The sequence below is a fragment of the Oryzias latipes genome (assembly GCF_053564925.1).
Source record: "Oryzias latipes strain Hd-rR chromosome 1 unlocalized genomic scaffold, Olatipes_Hd-rR_3.1 chr1_Y".
Classification (NCBI taxonomy): domain Eukaryota; kingdom Metazoa; phylum Chordata; class Actinopteri; order Beloniformes; family Adrianichthyidae; genus Oryzias; species Oryzias latipes.
In genome coordinates, this window is record NW_027616335.1 from 8,996,279 (window position 1) to 9,010,302 (window position 14,024).

At 39.5% G+C, this 14,024-nt stretch overlaps 1 protein-coding gene across 1 annotated transcript; it reads left to right on the forward strand.

Annotated features, from left to right (window-relative positions):
• Positions 1-524: 524 nt before the first annotated feature.
• On the forward strand, positions 525-8,388 carry LOC144990257 (alpha-1A adrenergic receptor-like). Its single transcript, XM_078943292.1, has 2 exons — positions 525-1,604; positions 7,693-8,388. Exons 1-2 carry the CDS (start codon positions 659-661, stop codon positions 8,241-8,243), a joined length of 1,497 nt encoding a protein of 498 aa, XP_078799418.1. The 5' UTR covers positions 525-658; the 3' UTR covers positions 8,244-8,388.
• Positions 8,389-14,024: the final 5,636 nt, after the last annotated feature.

Here is a 14,024-nt window from a genome sequence, read left to right on the forward strand (position 1 = left end):
AAAGTTTTTTTTCTTTTTTTTCCTTTCTCCAAGTGGAGCTATTTGAAGAATTAGTGACTTATCTCCAGAAGACAGGTGTCAGGCATGTCTCAGTTTGGAAAGGAAGAGGATGGGATGAATTCTGATGGAAGAAACCATACCAACAAACTTTCATAAGGTGGAGTAAGCGGAGATCTATATTTTTTTCCCATTTTGTGCAAAGACTGCAGCTTACACAAATATTTGTAGTAATTTGAAAAAGCCGTTTGCCATTATGAAAAATACAGACACACATATATCCCTTTAACATTTTTTTGTGTGTGGGTGGAGCTGTAGGTTGAGACCTGCTGCCTCAGCTCTCATTCTCATCAGAGTTGTTGCAGAGCGGAAAACAACGGCAGGAAACAGAGTCAAATGAACTTACTTTTTTTCCCCATAGATGTGTGTTTCTTTGTGATGTTTTATGGCAGATCAGTGCTTTAGGATTTAAACGTGAGTTGCTATACATTTCTGTATTTTAATTCTCTACCCTGTGTGCGCTCAGTGGCAGATGTTGCTCCAAAAGGAAGCTGCGCGGTTTTTCTGTTGGAAAGTGCGCGGAGGGAGCGCGCAGACGTCGTGCTCCTTGTTGCTTTGAAGAGGAAACTTGCTCCAAAAGTTGTCTATATGGCGTTTCAAAATGACAGACTCTAATTCGAGCAACGAAAGCAACAATGGGCTGTATTTCAACGGGTCTGCTCTGGAGCTCATGCCCCCAAACATCAGCATCACAACATGCAGGAACTTCACCATGGACCCGCAGGTCGTCGGCGTGGGGATCTTCCTCTCTGTGTTTATTCTGGTGGCAATTGTTGGAAATATTCTTGTTATCCTTTCCGTGGTTTGCAATAAACAGTTGCAGACTGTCACAAACTTCTTCATTGTGAACTTGGCCATAGCAGACCTTCTGGTAAGCATCATCGTTCTGCCCTTTTCTGCGTCTTTGGAGGTGCTGGGATGCTGGATGTTTGGCCGCGTTTTCTGCAACGTTTGGGCAGCCGTGGATGTGCTCTGCTGCACAGCCTCCATCCTCAGCCTCTGCATGATCTCCATCGACCGGTACATTGGTGTAAAGCACTGCCTTAAATACCCGAGCATCATGACTGAGAGGAAGGCAGTGGCAATTCTCATGCTGGTGTGGGTCTCGTCTTTGGTCATCTCCGTGGGTCCGCTCCTGGGATGGAAGGAGCCGCCGCCGGTGGACGAGAGCATCTGCAGGATTACGGAGGAGCCCGGTTACGCGCTCTTCTCCTCCCTCTTTTCCTTCTACCTCCCGCTTTTGGTCATTCTCATCATGTACTTTAGGGTGTATGTAGTGGCCCGCAGGACTACAAAGAGCCTGGAAGCGGGAGTCAAGCGGGAAAGAGACAAGTCTGTGGAAGTAGTGCTGCGGATCCACTGCCGCAGCGTGCTGGGGGACGCGCGCCCGGCCAGCTCCAAGAGCAGCAAGAACCATCCGTTTCGAAGTTCGTTGTCGGTGCGCCTCATGAAGTTCTCCAGAGAGAAAAAAGCGGCAAAAACCCTCGCAGTCGTGGTGGGAATGTTTATTGTCTGCTGGCTGCCTTTTTTCCTCTTTCTACCAATCGGTATGTTCTTGACATTTTTATTTTGGTCCCCCTATGGTTCCGTTAAAAGCTTTTGTGCGCAATGTATCCCCGGCATTATGCACAGAACATGAACTGTTTTGGCATTAAGAATAGTAAAAGAAATCAATTTATCACACTCCAGCTTCAAGGAAAATAATACATAAATAAAACAAATGTCCCCACTTCCCGGGTCCACATTTCATTCAGCCTAGAAGATGACGTTTGCAGTGATATCACAATTATGCAATGAATTATTCATACAGTTTAAAGGATGTGGGATAATTGAATAGTTTCTATATATAAATGCTTCACATCTGGATACCTTTTTCATCTTCTGGTCCTAGTTAGGCATTTTTCTTAATGGGAGCTACATCAGAATATTTCAATAGAACCAAAACCCACATGTGGAAAGGGGCAAAACCAAGTCTGAAATTGACCCTCCTAGTGTTTCATTGGCAGCCTGTGTTAGGAATCATGCCAATAAATAATCCCCCACTCCCTCATGTGTGCCCTGACACCAGTATCTACTTAAAATAAATAAATAAAAGTAAAGAAGGAAAAACACCCTGGAATTTTTCTGTCAGTCTGTTAGGTCTTCAGATAGTTAATGCACCGTTTGTCAAAGAACAGCAATAACAAGGAAAGCATTCTTTACTAATGAGCAGACTGATGACCAGAAACAGCAATCAAAATATTTTAATAATGATATTACTTTGGGTTTCTGTTTCATGGGTTTGCAAAAGAATATTCCTTCAAATCCAAAACATTAAATGCAACTTAGACATTTTAAATCACCAGACTCTTTCCATTTAGACATACATTTTTTTTTTTTTTTTTTTGTGCAGGATATTACACAGGCTGGGGGAAAGAGCCACTAAAGTACTACTACTTTACACTATTTGTTTAACTCATGCATTGCAATTGTGCAGTTTATTGAAAAAATCTAAATGTCAATTGGGGCTACTTTCTATATTTAAAAAAACAAACAAACCATATTTTTATTGGACCTGAAGGCACAAAATAATATTTTTCTGGTGTATGAATCTGTTAACCGTTTAAAAGTAATTTTAGTGAGGGGGTGGGAAACAGCAAGTATATCATCAACAGCATGTTATTATGAGAGTAACGCCTGGAGGGAGAGGAATGCTAGAAATAAAAATTGCTGCGACTAATCACGTCATTCACTCAATAAGGGAGAAAAGGCCGAGTTCATTTGCATGCAGAGGTGTGAGATCGATCCTCTTCGAGTTATAAAAGACGAGCAGGGGCAAGGACTGGGTGCTTAGCTCCTCATTTTCATCATTTGTCACCTTGCGTCACGATAAGGACACGGTTGTTCCATTTGGATTTAATCGACAACTGATTCTTCAGATCAGCTCAGCATAATAGAATTTTTATTACTGCTATCATAGCGATCACATAATGTGGCTTGGTGAGCACATTGTGCCCTGGTGACAGAAAAACTCACACAGCCTCTCAAGAATGAACCCACAGAATACAAATGTGATATTTTCTGAAGCAGCTCAGAGAGAAGGGAGACATTTTTTAAAGTGTTCCCTCAATTAGTTACATTTAAATTAAGTAATTACATCCATGATTCTCAGTATTCATATTATTTAGATATAAGGAGAAATAAGACAAAAAATAAATCACTTTTCTTTGACTAAAGTCCAAACAAACTTACAGCTCCCAGGAGCTTCAGCTTCAGAATAGACACTATGTGGCATGCATTGTTTTTTTGTTTTTTTTTGGTCACAGATACTGTTGAATGCAGTCCCCAGAGCATGCATAACAAACCATGAAGACTCCTCTGGGACCAAATGAGTCCACACTGATGAGTCTCTGTGGGATGAGTTTACATGACTGATTGATGAGAGTGGACTTTCCGTCCTGCTCACACAAACTAGGACAGATTGACATTTCTCCACAGTTAAGACAATCATTAATGAGTAACCTTTTACCTGGCAGACGTATACATTTTGGATGCCAATGTGCCATTTTATAAATGACAATGAAAGTCCTCTTGCTGTCATCTGACTTAGATGAAGGTTTGATGGGACAGCACATGTCCATTCTTTATTAATACACCAAAACAATCAAGAAAGGTTAACAAAACACTGACAAATTTATTTTAATGAGTGTTGTAAGGCGTAGTTACTCTCTGCAGGTTGTCCCACTTGAAAGATGAGGTGTGTGTTTAATTTTCATCATCGATACATCCTGTGCCAGTCTCCATCCTGGATAAATTACATGGTTGTGTCAGTAAAGGGCATCCGGCATAAAAATCTTATCCTTTTTTTTAACTAGTCCTGTCCAACAGCTGAACAAACAGATTAGAGCTAAAAGCCTCTTATGTTGGACATATTTTACTGTTACAATAGAGATTATGAATCTTAAATGTACACAAGGTGTACATTTAAATGAACCCCTTTTGTAATTTATACTAAGCTTTAAAATTCTTTTCCAAATGTCTTGTGCTAATCAGTGAAAACGAATTCACTGTGGCGACCCCTGAAGGGATACGGTGAAAGGTAAACAACCTCAATACATATTAATGTAATCCTAGTAGTCACTGAGAGACATCATATGTTGGTCTTCAATTAGTTTGCTTACTCTGTAGCTACTATTTTGGTCCATTCTTTCATGCAGACCTTCTCAAGAGCTGTTGTGTTTTGGGGCTTTTACTGGGCAACACAGACTTTCAACACCATCCACAGATTCCCTATTGGAATGAGGATTAGAGACTGGCCCGACCATGGCAGAACCTTAAATGGTTTTTTTTTTGTTTTTATTTTATGTAACCACCACTTTGTTGCCAAGGTGACGTGTTTGGGTTGTTGTCATGCTATAAGATCTAGCCATGTTTTATACTCAATGCTTTTACCGATGGAAGGAGGTTTTATGCTCAAATCTCACCATACATTGCGCCATTCATCCTTTGCTTACTGCAAATCAGTTGTTCTGTTCCCTGTGCAGAAAAGCTGCCCAAAAAATATGATGTTTCCACTCCCATGCTTCCACGTGGGTATAGTGTGATTTTGGGATGTAACTCTGAGTTCTTACCCTTCAAACAAAGCAAGTGGTGTTTATATCAAAGAGTTCTATTTTTGTCTCATCTGATCACATGATATTCTCACATTTAACTGGTCATGATAAAAAAACCTTAGTTTTAGAATGAAATCTTGACTTACAGTCTTTTCATTGAATAATGTTCAATTAAAAACATTATTTTTGAACTTTGAATTGATTCGATAGTTTGGAATTTGTACCTTTGCGTACAATCCTTGGATATTGGTAAAATAAGTGACAGTGTCTTTAAAAGGTTGAATTTCAAGACGTCATTTTAGAACAATGCTACTCAGATTAAAAATGTAACATTCATTGTTAACATTCTGAAACTTTAGATAAAATGATAAAGGGAAATTATGCCAATTTTTGCCATCAAAATGATCAAAATGTTTAGAACATAGTATTGAAAGCTTAAAAGAACTACTATTGGCCTCCAAAATCCTCAAATGTGAGCAGATTCAACAGTAGTACATTATGTACTGCACAACTGCAGTATAACTGACTTGATTCTGTTGCTGGAAATAATTATACTGCAGGGTGGCCTTTAGGGGACACATTTAAAGAAGCTTACAAAAAATATACTGACCTTCACACAAAACATTAAATGTGAAGGAAGCAATTCTCTAAAGCTCTGTAACTGAGGGCTGCTCAGCATTCTGTCTGCTTACACAAAAGACCTGTCACAAAGCAGTGTCAGAGATAACCGACGGGTCCCTAGACTCTGGTATAGGGCTCACCCCTGTTCACTTTATAGTCATTGTTGAGATATTAGCCAATGTTAACCAAAAAAAGACACTATCAAAGAGGATTTCCAAAGGCTTCTTTCACACAGAAAAATCTAAAAATATGACAAAAGTGGGTTGAACTTTGAAGTGGCATCATCTTGATGGATATCTCCTTATTTCTTAACTATATTTACAATCCTGTTTGTGTTGCGTTCAAAGTGGTTGATAGAATTTGCAATCAAAAAGTCAATCCAAGTGAAGAAAGACATCTCGAACACAACAAACTGCCAACCTGCATGAAAAATGACAAACTGGATTATGGACTCTGCTTTATGATCCAGTAGATGGCCCATTACTGCTGTCTGCATTTGATAGGGCACAGTATGCTGCAGGTAGCTGACGCTAAAACAGCATGAAGCCATTACTTTGAAAATTACACACAAGCCTCGTTCTGCTTCCACCTAAAATGATGATAGACTTCTTTGTACCAAGGCTGAGTTCGCATTAGGACTGTTTTAGCTCTGTTTTTGAGATTGATGCTCTGTTACATCAGAAGCCCGGGGAGATGAGAAAAACGAACATAATGAGGTAAAAAAAAAACACATTCCATAAATACATTCTTGCATTGCATTCCAAAGAAAATACATAATAAAAGGGTGGATATGAGAAAGGCATCAAAACATGTTGTCACTGAAATGCACAGAAACAGTTGAAATTAAAAATCAACATTATTTTTTTCAATTTATTAGTTATTGTGCCCAAGGCAGTGTCTCTTCTTTATTAGTAGAAATGGTTCTCTGGAGAAAGCCTGCCAAGTTGTCGTAAGAGAGGACGACATACTTAGAAAAACCATCCGCAAACCATAATAAACTTTATGTTGTTGTAAAAGCATGAGAAATAAAGTGAAAAAAAGATACATTTTGTATTTTCTTTTAAATTCAACAACAGGACAATATTGAGAGAGAAAAAAGAACACCCAGCATAATGGTAAGAAGTAAAAGCACAAAAAAGAGAAATTGTAACATATACATTTAATAAAAGAAAACAAAATAAGACTTAAGAGCTTGCCAACATCCTGGACTGCCCAAGTTGATATCTTTAAATTTACTTTCTGTATGCAGTTTTCCTGTTAAGGGTCACATGGGTTGGAGCCAGACCAAAATCCTTCCCCTGTATGAGAACTGGTTTGAACTGTTAACATCACCCAAAGTCAATTCAGTCGTCATCTTTTCACTATACAGATGCCGTAATGTTGGAGCCAGATGACGTCAGTAATTAGTGATTGTTCTGAGTCAGTCTGAGTCATCATATGTGTGGCAACCACTCCTGCCAATCAGGAGTGAGCTTGTTGCAAGGCCGCCCCTACCATTTGAAAGCAGACTCAGGAGAATCTGTCACACCTTTCAAATGTGCGACGTTAGACCACAAACTTCAATGGAGGCCTCTGATTGCCCAGTTTATAATTAGAATAATTTCTACTTCAGAATAAAATATGAAAAAAAGAAATATGATTAGCAAGAACTGAGTAATGACTAAGTAATAGAATTGTTTTCGTCAGTAGAAGTCTATGGGATTTAGGCTTCTTGGAGCCAGTGGGTACCTTCTATTTGGAATGCGAGGGGGCAGGAGTCACATTGTCCAGTTCTCATATATTATCATTGGCAAAAACCCATAAACTATAACCAATACTTGCGTTTTGGTGTAAGTAAATGCGTTTGTGATACGAGCTATAATGGCACAAACAAGCATTAAAAAGTGTTTCCTCTTAGAGTGTCTGTTATTAAAAATGTCACCTGATGACCCTGACAGGTTGTTACCATGCACCTTAACAGTTTTAAAAAGTAGGTTTTATATGCTGCTTAATATTTCATTACCTCTTATTTTTACAGGCCTCAGCTCTTAAGAGTCATATTTCTGATGAACAAAATGTCCTTTTGCTTTTGTTAATAAAAATGACCAAACTTTGAAGAAAAGATTACCCAAAAAATTAATATGAGGCTGTTGAAGATTTAAAAATAAATAACTAAATCTGGCAAAATACCATAATAGGTTGCTTTGCTGGTAATGAGGTTGATGGCAGAGGACCCACTATCATCAATAATTCCAAAAATAGAAACTTTTAAAAAATTTAGATCATGGTTTCTTTATGACTTATAAAATATTTAGATTAAAAAAAAAAAAAGAACTTATCTGAATGAACTATCCAACATGTAAATCTAATGTATAAAGTGTCCTTACTCTGCAAAGATTTGGCTTCAGTTGATGCTAATCCTCATGTTTCCATCCCTTTCAAGGTTCCGTCTTCCCAGCACTGAAGCCCTCTGAAACTGTGTTCAAGGTGGTGTTTTGGCTGGGATACTTCAACAGCTGCATCAACCCAATGATCTACCCCTGCTCTAGCAAAGAGTTCCAGCGAGCATTCATTCGACTGCTCAAATGCCAGTGCCATCAAAAGCGGAGGGTCCTGCGCCGCTTCTATGACCAGAGGTGGCGGACAGCTGTGAAAGGAATGGCAAGGGATCAGAGGGGAGAATACACACCTGGCTATGCCGTGCATGAATCATGCAGCAGCTCTTTATTGCATAAGAAGAAAGGCCGTTCACTCGGCTTAAAGAGATGGAGCCTTTTTCCGCCTCTGCAGAACTCCTCCTTTCAGTTTAAGGAAAAAGTCAACAATCTGTCCAACAAGATCAAGGGAGGGACAGGAAAAGGAGCCACACCTGGCGGGGGCAGGAGGGACACTGTGGACACAGTTTCAATGGGAATCTGCAATTCTTGTGAGCAGGGCAGTTTTCAGTTCTATGATCTGGCAGAATGTCACGGCCTGAAAGAGACCGACATTTAGAGTTCTCCCTGCAGAGAGTTATTTATTTTCAAAGTGGCCATTCTTAAACAATGTGCAAATAAGACTGTGAGCAGGCACACATTCTGAGAGTTTCACAAAATTATCTAAAATTCTTCACTATGACTTTTCTTAAAATGAAATATTTTGTGAAAGCCAGGTTGTGGAGATCACAACAGTAGCAAACCTATCAGACTGGTTGTTGTGATTTTAAGGCACCATGTGTCTGTGTCATAAAATCAGTGTTTGGATTAGGTACAAAAGAAAAACACAATGAAAAACTAGAAAGAATGCACAAAAAATTCAATTTTATTTCCTTTTGTTTGAATAAAACTGTCTTTTTGGTTTCAAAGGTTAGTGTGTTGACCCTATGTGATGTGGAAATTGATTTGCTTTATATTTTTTTTCATTTAAAGACAGTAAAGCATTTTATTGACAAGACTGCTGAGTGCAATTTCTATTGTTTGTATCAAATGTGATATCAAACGTGACATTTCACACTGGACTCAATTTGATCATGTGCATTCTTTAACATTTTGAGAAGGTTTTGTGAGCAAAAAAGATTATCGAAGAATGAAAATTCTTAACTTGATTTATTTTGTAGGATTCATGGGGAACAATGAAGTAAAACTTGTAAATCCAAATAAGCTCTAATGTGAAATACATGTACTTTTTTGATGCTATGATTATGAATAATAAAAGCTAAATAAAAAAAAAGGTAAAGAAGTCCAATTAAATCAGGATTTTTTTTTCAGACAAAATACACCAAAGCACCCTGTTTAAGACATAAATCTGCCCTATCCTGAAGATAGGGCATGCACAATTCTTCCCATTGGTTCCTCCTTACCATTAAATCCAACCAATACATTTTTTTATTTTAAAATAGAGTAAATTCAAGACCTGAATGTGTCAGAGATTTTCTAACAAAAACTCAATACTGTGGGAATTGTACAACCAACTCTTTTTAGCTGAAGCTGCAAGAACAGAAAGGGCATTATCAATCAATCTTAATCGCTTCCTGTTATTAGGTTGATCCTAGCAAGAGTACTCTGATCTTTTTCTGTCCAGAGGGGGAGGAGTCAGGCTCTTACTTTGCAGTCACTTGAAATTTTTTACTGAAACCAAGACTAACATATAAAAAAAACGGTTAAATTGATAAGGGAAGTAAAACAGAATAAATACCAAGCAACAATGGACATGTTATTTGATATTAGGGCAGATGTTAGGTACAGTGCAGATAAAAGGAAATTAAAACAGACAATATGGGTTACCAGGACAACAGAGCAACCTCAACAAACTTCTTTGGCTCATTTGAATTAAAGCTGAGAGATACAAATCTCGCCAGACAGCCTTCAGTCTGCCCTTAAGGCTTCTTCCAAGGAGGACATATCTGAAACACCTCACTGCAAGGCGCCTGGGGCAAGTATGGCCAGATGACTGAACCACTTCGGCATGCTTCCAGAAATGCCCAGAAGCACCGACTTAATGCTGATATCTTCCAGTATAACTTTCCGTCTCTGCCGTTGAAGGTCAGTTTAGTCACGTTTTCTGCAGTTTGTTTTATTATCTCATTCTTTTGGATGTTCAGAGCTTATGATCCTGGGTAAGGCCATAACTGGATCCACACATAAATCTGCCCTCTATCTTGATCTTGAGTCATTTTTCACCAAAGTATATTATCTGTTGCACTGGAGATGCCCCATTCTTCTCAGTTTCTTGCTTCAATCCACCCCCACCTCCAAATAAAAAGAAAAAACAATTGTAGTGGTTCTTTTCCAAAACAGAACCAACAGGCATACATCTGTCCTTCTCCTTTTACCAGCTTCATATCTAACTGTGTGAAAATTTGGTGCAGTTTCAATAAGGAAGATCTCTCTCATCTTCAGGTACTCTGGGTTGCGGATTCTTCATTCCACACATCACTCATCAATTGGTCTTCATTCTGAGCCAATAGCTGTGGTGCTCACTTTCTCCATATCCAATCACAATCAAAATCCTGCCTTTAAAGTCTTAAGGCCCGTACACACCGTGACGAATTACGCGAACGATATTCGCTGACGTTTAACGCCTCATGACTAAACAAAGGGCACCAATGTGAGTGTGCATACCGACGCGAAAAACGCCACGCGTAAAAGCGTCATTTTACCAGCAAAGAAGATAGACGCCAAGTAGCATCTACACTCCTCCCTGGACCAACCGTGGGCCGGGTGGGTGGCTGCCTGGAGTGCAGAGAGGGTCTCCCTTGAGGGGTCCTGGCTCGTACCCGGGGTTGGGGCGGGGGGATGCCCGGAACTCCTGGGTGGTGATGGGGTGCTCGTCTGGGGCTATGGGTGCCCTTCTCGGGTGGGGCCCTGCGTTGGGCTCTTCCGGCGCGGTGGGGGGGCTGCTCTCCTGGTTGGGCTGGGGGGGCGCTCTCTTTCCCCGTGCTTCCCTGTTCTCTGGCTCTGGGGGCCTCGCAGCGGTCCTGCTGGTCCTGGCCTGGGTGGCGGATTTGGTCGCCCGGGGGGCGGTTGTCCCCTGCCTGCTGCCGTGTGGCGTTGGGGGGTTCCGGCTGCCACTGCTGCTGCGGCGGGGGTCTGGGTGTGGGGGTGGCTGGGAGCTCCTACTCCTTCTTTTCACATTCCACCATCCATTTTAGAAGAACATAAACACTCACCTGAGCACAGGTGTTAGCTCACCTTTGCACTAATAGTTTGCATGTGACAATGACATGTGGACATTTTTGCAGCTAGCAGGTGTGTCGATAACATTTCAGTGTGTGTTTGGCCCAGATCCTAACCACCAAAGACTCCGAATCATTTCATGCAGAAATTTCTGTTTTACTGTAAAATATTTCAATCACATTTTTAAGGTCTCTCCCTATTGAAATGCCAATTCGATGTATTGCTAATTAAAAATACTATTTGTAAATTAGGTCACTGCACTTCAAACTCTTTATTTGGGTATGCATGAAATAGTAACTATCTTACCTCAGGTCTGCAAAACACATGAAGACTTACGACTCACTCTTTCCTGTTCTTGGATGAAGAGCTGATAGAAGCATAAAAAACATGGTCTGACAAAAACACAAAAACTCCGCAATCTCCTCAGGTTTTACTTAATTTTAAATAGATATTTCTTACTATAATGTCTATATTCCAATTATTCTCAAATTATTGTTTATGTTAAATACAGGCATTTCAAACTAAATTGTCCGATTGTCAATATTTAACCAGAAAATGGACTAATAGATCAGTTAGACTTTTCAAGGCTTAAATCAAACTGGAATTAAAACCTTGAATCACTGCCTCGTATATTGATTACGTTTAAACAGTTTGCAGTTTCATTCATTTTCAAAGACAGCCAAAAAAAGATAACATTTTAATTGCAAAGCAGAAGTTTAAAATTGTTTTAGTAAAAAGGCATCTAGTGGTGACTTACATTTAAGAATACACTAACTCTAGTATACAACTATTTGCTCCAATTTTTCAGCGCAATGATCTCTAAGAGTTCAGGTTTAGGTTTCAAATGAGAAAGAAAAAATGGCAAGAAATTTCAGATTCCACTTCTTTTTCTTTGTTCAGTTTTATTTGTTGTCTTTTAGATGTGATTGGTTGTTGTCTTGGAAACAGTCAAATGGAAATTATTCTAAAGCAGGGGTGCTCATTACGTCGATTGCGATCGACCGGTCGATCTTCAAGGACAAGAGAGTAGATCGCGGGCCAGAAAAGATTAAAAAAGAAAAAAAAGAAAAAAGTACTTCTTAAAAATCCACCAGCCAATCAAAATACTCACCGACAAGGAACAGGACTTGATTGACATGTAGATTGGCCAATCGGACATCCTCTGATACATACGTCACTGCACATGCGTGTTTAAATGCACTGAGCGCAAACTCTGTCATCAGGAAGTCTCTTCTGCCCCGCGGGACGTCAAATCACCGGCAGAAGATCACTCCGGACAACCCGAGTGTTAATTGAAGCCGTCCAGCGTGTCTCTTCCTGCTATCAGCTCTGGAGTTTTCGCCCGATAAACACAAGCTCATCAAGGAAGCTGTTTTTCACGTAGCACGCGCTTCGTACGGAGCCAGCAGCAGCGCCTTTGAAAAGCCACGCTCCCCCTATTGCACGGTTTACAGCAGAGCATGACATACGGTGGTCGCTGCTTTCTGTCTTTGTAATAAAACGCCTCATCTATTAATAAAAAAGTATATTTATATAATCTCACTGTGTAGTTTTTAATCATCAGTACATAAACAATAATGTTCAAATAAACATGTAACAAACATGTAATATATATATATATATATATATATATACATACATACATACATACATACATACATACACACACACACACACACACACACACGTATATTTTATAGGTAGATCTTCAAGACATTGGCGATTCAAAAGAAGCTCACATGCCAAAAAAGTGTGAGCACCCCTGTTCTATAGGCCTTTGACAACTTTAACTAGTAAATCCTAAAATACTAAGAAAAGCACAAATCTAACTTCAACTTGAAAAAATATAGACAACAAAAATAAAATTGAAAGATCCGAATGAGCCCTGATTTAATAATTGGGTTTCTGTGATACTTTGGTTGTGTACAGTCCCCTCCACTCAACATTTTTACGTTCCCATCAGCCCCATTAGGTACCATTGGTAGAATTCCACATGCCCATCATTAAGAAATCTGCTGCACTCCAGAAGGGAAACCGTGCCGGGACTGCTGTGTGAAGAATTTCATCCACGTGTTCAAGAGATTCTTTGCTCGTTCCAGCTTTAAATTTTCTGTCTGTTCATTAGTCTGCCTGACATCACAAAGATAGATTTACTTTTTTTTTAATGTTTGCTCTAACAAGTTCTTGTTTCACCTGTTTAATAGAGCTAGTTTCATTGTCTTGAACTGTGCTCCTTCTGGCTGCAAAGTGGTTTGTCAGACACTGATATTGTCTGTAATTCTGTGGGAAAAAATGTAACTTAAGATCTTTTTATTATCAATAACCTGATATTTTTTGCCTATTTATTATAAATCTACTTGAGAAAAAAATAGGTTAACCCTCCTGTTATGTTCCGGGTCAAATTGACCCGTTTTAAAGTTTGAACATCTAGGAAAAATAGTTAAAAGTATTTTTTCAGCATGAAACTTCTTCTGCTTGCCTTAATTAGCGTAATCAACATATATTATGAAAATGGTTCATCTCACATATATGCAGCCCCCCTCCCTGCATGTTTATATCACATAGATGATGTTCGGGTCAATTTGACCCGGCATTCAAATTGGAGGTACAAGGATGTCTTATAATTATTAGTTTTCCTTTATTTGCACCTGTGAGACATATTTCAACCCAATCACACACATAGACACACACACACACACACACACACAGGTGCATAGGTGTTATGACTTTTGGCAGGAACCATTTATGTTCTCGCGGGAAAACTCAACCCACATTCAGTGGACACTCAACAGGGGAGGGTCAAAACATATAAAAGATTCTCTGCATGGGAGTCCTTCCAACATTACACAGGCAGACCTTTAGAAAATGAGCAGCAGAAGCAGAAAGATGACAGTCCTGGAGGCTCTGGTAGTCATCACTGATCATGATCAGAAGAAGACTATCTTGAGCTAAATTCTGATTCTAATGATTCTGATTTTGAACCAGATGAGGGAATTGCTATTCTTTTTCCTCCAAGCAAGACATTCATATCAAAGAATGGTGAAATACATTGGTCTTCATCCCCAAATATGCGTCAGACAAACCTGTCTGCAGAAAACATAATAAAGACAGTGCCAGGGCC